The 5310-nt window shown below is 37.7% G+C and overlaps 1 protein-coding gene across 1 annotated transcript; it reads left to right on the top strand.

Annotated features, from left to right (window-relative positions):
• The first annotated feature begins 2863 nt into the window (after positions 1-2863).
• On the top strand, positions 2864-4878 carry LOC122319406 (protein WUSCHEL-like). Its single transcript, XM_043137462.1, has 3 exons — positions 2864-3503; positions 3657-3751; positions 4317-4878. Exons 1-3 carry the CDS (start codon positions 3047-3049, stop codon positions 4698-4700), a joined length of 936 nt encoding a protein of 311 aa, XP_042993396.1. The 5' UTR covers positions 2864-3046; the 3' UTR covers positions 4701-4878.
• The last annotated feature ends 432 nt before the right edge of the window (positions 4879-5310 follow it).

Raw genomic sequence — 5310 nt, 5'->3', positions numbered from 1 at the left:
CCAAAAACTTAGATAATATTAATTAATTCAAACTCTTGCATGGGTTGGTCTGTAGTTATGAGGCTTTTTATCTATTTTCCAAAGTGATCATGATGAATGAGACCAAATTTTAGCAAGATGAGACCACATGCAAGCTGCTCTAGCCGCAGTAATGCCACAAATCACAGAAAAAAAATGAGATGACAGAAAATAGACTGATCTTATAGATAATACAAAGCTGGAAGCAAAGATTATAATAATATTTGGTTTAAGAAAGAATGAACTTGATCATGATCAAAGACCAACTCTTGTGCCTGCTTCCAGGACCATACTCATGTACTGCTATTTATTATATTACCAACTATATACGTACGTATACGTACCTCATGGCCGTGATCATCCACCTTAGTACCACGCAAAGGCATCATTTGTACTCGATATATACGAGCCCTGCATGCATGCATGGTATCTAAAATGTTATTTGATAGATATTGGAAACTAAGCCGCGCGCGTGCAATATGATAGATAATTTTTTCAATCACTATAAGTAATCTCAGAAGCCCGCAAATGCAACTCCAGACTTGTCATGTAAATGCTTCCCCATCACATGAATAAAGTAAATTATCAGCAGTAAACACATCATCTTTCATGAAGTCATGGAGTATTTTCTTATCTTTTAAAACTTCAAAGATCTTGCATGGTTATGCATATAGCTCACATATCATTGCAAATTCTTTGCCGAGAAAATCAGATTCCCATTCCATATTCTTTCATTTTAGCCGGAAATATTTCTAGTAACCAATCCTATTGTACTAAACAACTTTAGAACTTAATGTCACCTAGCCAGCTTAATTCCTTAACCTGGAGCTAGCATGCATGTGTCATGTGCAGAAGAAAAAAAGTAACACATAGCATGCATCTAGTAACTAGGACATAGCATGCATCTAGTAACTAGGACATGATGAGTTATATTATACAGAAATCTCACTTCTGATTAAAATTTGGAGTCCAATTATCTTGTTTGGAACCCTTTTTTTTTTCTTTTCCACACGCACGTAAAAAACAAACATTACCGGTGGTGGCAGCCTGGAGATTAGTCTTATCTATTTGTTATCAAAGCTGCTGCTGCAGCTGGTATGTGTCACTGAATCATATATAAAAAAATATATGCAGCGCTAGCCGGCGGAAAACGAAGATCTATGAGAGAAAGCTGGAAGAAAATGCGGATAGATCATGTAGGGATGGCCTTGGGTAGCTGAAATGCGGGTGTTTGGGAATTGGGGAGGGTACCAAAAAAGGTGCAGTGGGAAAGGGCAAAGGAATGATGGAGCTTTAGATGATGATTGATCTCTCACATCATATACATCCATAAAACCTCCACAAAACCATGACAACCCTCAACACTCTCTTATTTAATGCTCGAGAGAGAGAGAGAGAGCATTTATTTTTGGGACGCGTGCTCCGTAGCATCAAGGACTAGACACATCATGACAGTGGTTTTTTTTTTTTGTGTTTTTTTTTTAAGTTTTTATTTTTGCTTTCTTACCCTTTTGCCCCCAAGCATTTTGCCCCCAAGCATTTGGTATCTCTCTGTTTTAGTTCCCAGTTTGAAGAAATGTAACGAACCAGTACTAGTAGAACTACTCCAACTACTGGAGTTCAAGAATTAATTAAGCACATGAGATGAAAGCTGGATCTTTGAATTAAAGTGAGTTTCTGTACATTTTGTTAATAGTTAGAATATTTCATCTCATTTCATCATTATAATTTTTTTAAATTTTAATAAATAATTTAATTTTTTTAAATTTTAATAAATAATTTAATTTTTTTAAATTATAAAATAATATTAATATTAAAAAATAATATTTTAATAATTTTTTTTAAAAATTTTTAACTTTTATATCAGACCATCTATCGCATATCTAAATCCAAACGAGCAGGTCTTATACTTCTTCAACCATGATATATATAAAGTGAGGAAGGTAGAAAGATCTCATTCTAATTAGAAGTTTTCCTTACATATATATGATACAGCATGATATATATATATATATATATGTATATATAATAACATGCATATGGTATATTGGAACTCAAAGTTTAGTTAATTTATTAAGATGAGATGAAATGAGAATTTTTCAATCTCCAAACCTGCCTTTAATTTGTTAGGACCATGAGGAACCCTAAGTTTGGTTAATTTGCATAATTTTTTCTGCACATGAAAGCTAATATATATATATATATATGTGTGCATTTATATATTATTGAGGATGTAAGTAAGTAACAGAGGAATATCCTTTCCTAGCTGGCTACCATCAAATTACATTAATCCCCCAGTTGTCTGAGCAAGAAGTACTAGAACCAGAAAAGCTCGAATTTCCTGATATTCCTAGAGAGGCTACGAGCAAGCAGCTTAATAAGGTAGGGGTTGACAGGAACAAAAAACAGAAACCCTAGAAGGAAAAAGCCTCATATATAGTCAGTCAAGCTGAATAGCTAATTGGGGCTCGTGTGAGGGAGTTTATCAATTGATCGATCGATCCAAGTCATTTTACAGGTTTACCCATGACACATCCATAGGTAAAGTACAAGAATATCTTCTAGTCTGGCTTTTGGGCCTGGGAAGAAAAAGGACCATATCTCCATTAAAAGAAGAACCCTCATGAATCTATATATGACACTCCCCATCAATTTATCAACATTGCCATTCATTCATTCATTCACAAGTACCCTCTTCTCTTTTATTTCTTTCTAGTTTCTATCCATGTATCATTTTGATGCTTAATATTCTGTATTTAAGCTACCTCTCTCTCTCTCTCACACAGACACAGACAAAGTGCTTATTAATCAATTCATCCCTGGCCATATTGCCTTTTCACCTACGCAATTCCACTGATACCCTCCCTCTCTAAGCCCTCTTTTGTCCCTACTCTTTTTATGAACCCTTCTCTGTCAACTTCAGTCCTTCTCTCCCAGATATTGCTCTGATTTTCTCTGATCTCTTTCCCTCCTTGTGCCCCCTTACCCCTCGCTACTCTCTTATAACTCACACCCTTCTCACCATTTCATGCACTCTCTCTCTCTCTCTGTGCGTGTGTATGTTTTTGTTTCCTTCTCTTTGTTTTGTTCTTCTTTTCATTTTCAATCTGTCATGGAACCTCAACAACAAAACCAACCTCCGAACGAGGATGGCGGCAGTGGGAAAGGGGGGTTTCTATGTAGGCCAAGTAGTACACGCTGGACTCCTACAACTGACCAGATAAGAATTCTGAAGGACCTTTACTACAACAATGGAGTTAGGTCACCAAGTGCTGAGCAGATTCAGAGGATCTCTGCTAGGTTGAGACAGTACGGCAAAATTGAAGGCAAGAACGTCTTTTATTGGTTTCAGAACCACAAAGCTCGTGAGAGGCAGAAGAAAAGGTTCAATACTGATGTTCCCATGCAAAGAGGGGCTGGTAATGGAGGTTGGAAACCTGAAGAATCCATCCACAACAAATACCCCATGGCTAACATAACATCCGGTGAACCACTCTACTCTCCATTTCCTTTCCTCTCGCTTTCACTTCGTTTAACCCATCTTTTAATTTGTGGGTCCGGCTGATCATTACTTGTAATTTGTGCTTCATTTCATGATGTTTGAAGTCTTCTCTAATTCGGGTATCTGTTGTTTGCAGGGTTTCCTGCTTCGTCTTCTTCATCTGGGGTGATTTCTGTGGGGCAGATGGGGAATTATGGATATGGATCTGTCACGATGGAGAAGAGCTTTAGGGTAAGTAATGATGATGACTAGGGCTTGAGACTTTGGCATTTTAATAGAGATGTTGAAGTTGGTTACAAATATTTAACGTTCTTTCTAGTTTAAATTTTAAATCAGCTCTCTTTTTCAAGCACGGTGAAATGGTGAGAAACCAACAAATGAAACTTGAACCCATGTGATCATAGGGCAAGTTTAATATATGCTAAGAAGATCGCATTTTTATCTGATAATTGAAAAGATAAAGGGAGATCGGATCACAAACTAGACAATTCTACTCTTCAACATGACCTCAAAAATGTCTAAACAAAGAAGAATAAATCCTGCGGTTTGCTTTTAATCATGCCAGCCCAAACGTTAAAGGAAGTTTTCATGAGAAGAAAACCCCATTTGGGGCAAACTAATGTGAGGGATCAAGAAAATAGGTGAACTAGAAACAAGTATGTGAAAGATGGTTACATTGTATGAGAAAAAAGAAGTTTTAAAGTCTTCCGTTAAGAGAAGCATAACCACTCTCTCTCTCTCTCTCTCTCTCTGATCTCTCTCTCTCTCTCTGATCTCTCTCTCTCTCAAATATTAGGACTGCTCAATATCAGCTGGAGGTGGCGGTGGTGTTGGTGGATCTATCGGCCACAACTGTGGATGGGTAGGGGCTAATGATCCCTACTCCTCGTCCTACACTTTCCTTGACAAGAGATTATCAATGGAAGAAAATTCCGGAGGAGGAGATCATCATCATCAAGAAGGAGAAGAAGAAGAAGCTGCTCCAGAAATAGAAACACTGCCACTGTTCCCCATGCATGGTGATGACATCAATGGCTTCTGCAACATCAGTACTCCTTCATCCAACGGCTTCTACACCACCTGGTATCGCTCTGGCGGCGTTGACGGCAAAAGCGCTTCTCGTACTTCCCTCGAGCTCAGCCTCAACTCCTACTCTCGCAGATCTTCACCCCAACATTAACGGCAGTTTTAGATGGCATTTGTGGGTGTATCTATCCAGATATATTATATATAAATTAATATGCTAATTAATAAGGTTTATTTTCTCTTCTTTTTCAGTTCAAACTAGTCTACTAATTGAGAAGTTGACATGTGTAATCCAAAGAACTTAAATGGGTGCATGATTAGTTTAACTTTTCCATTTATCTCTATTTTCAGAAACATTCCTAGAAATTCTGCTAAAACAGACGGTTAAGAACACAATCATGGCAAATGATCATTAGGAGATAAAACCTACTTTATAAGGTTGAGATAAACTTGTTAAACCCAAACCGGCCAACATCGATCATTGGTGTCTTAATTGCAAGACATGCAATCTCGGCTTCATCGATCATCAACATCAATAAAGATCAGATCAGACAGTGGAAGATTTAAGGTTTTCCGGCTTATAACTATATATGAACAATGCATGGGGTACGTACGTGGCTCTCCCTCGCGCGTGGGTGAGTAATAGACAGAGATTGAGGTGGGAATTACCGGGGCCCTTGGGTAGGAAAAGGCTATACGAAGGCGTGGTGGCCCACTAAACTACAGTTTATAAATACAAGTTTTCCGGGTATCATATGGATCGA

Source organism: Carya illinoinensis, chromosome 8 (genome assembly GCF_018687715.1).
Source record: "Carya illinoinensis cultivar Pawnee chromosome 8, C.illinoinensisPawnee_v1, whole genome shotgun sequence".
In the NCBI taxonomy this organism is placed as follows: domain Eukaryota; kingdom Viridiplantae; phylum Streptophyta; class Magnoliopsida; order Fagales; family Juglandaceae; genus Carya; species Carya illinoinensis.
The sequence above is the reverse complement of the archived record's forward strand: the minus strand, read 5'-3'. Positions and strand labels throughout refer to the sequence as shown.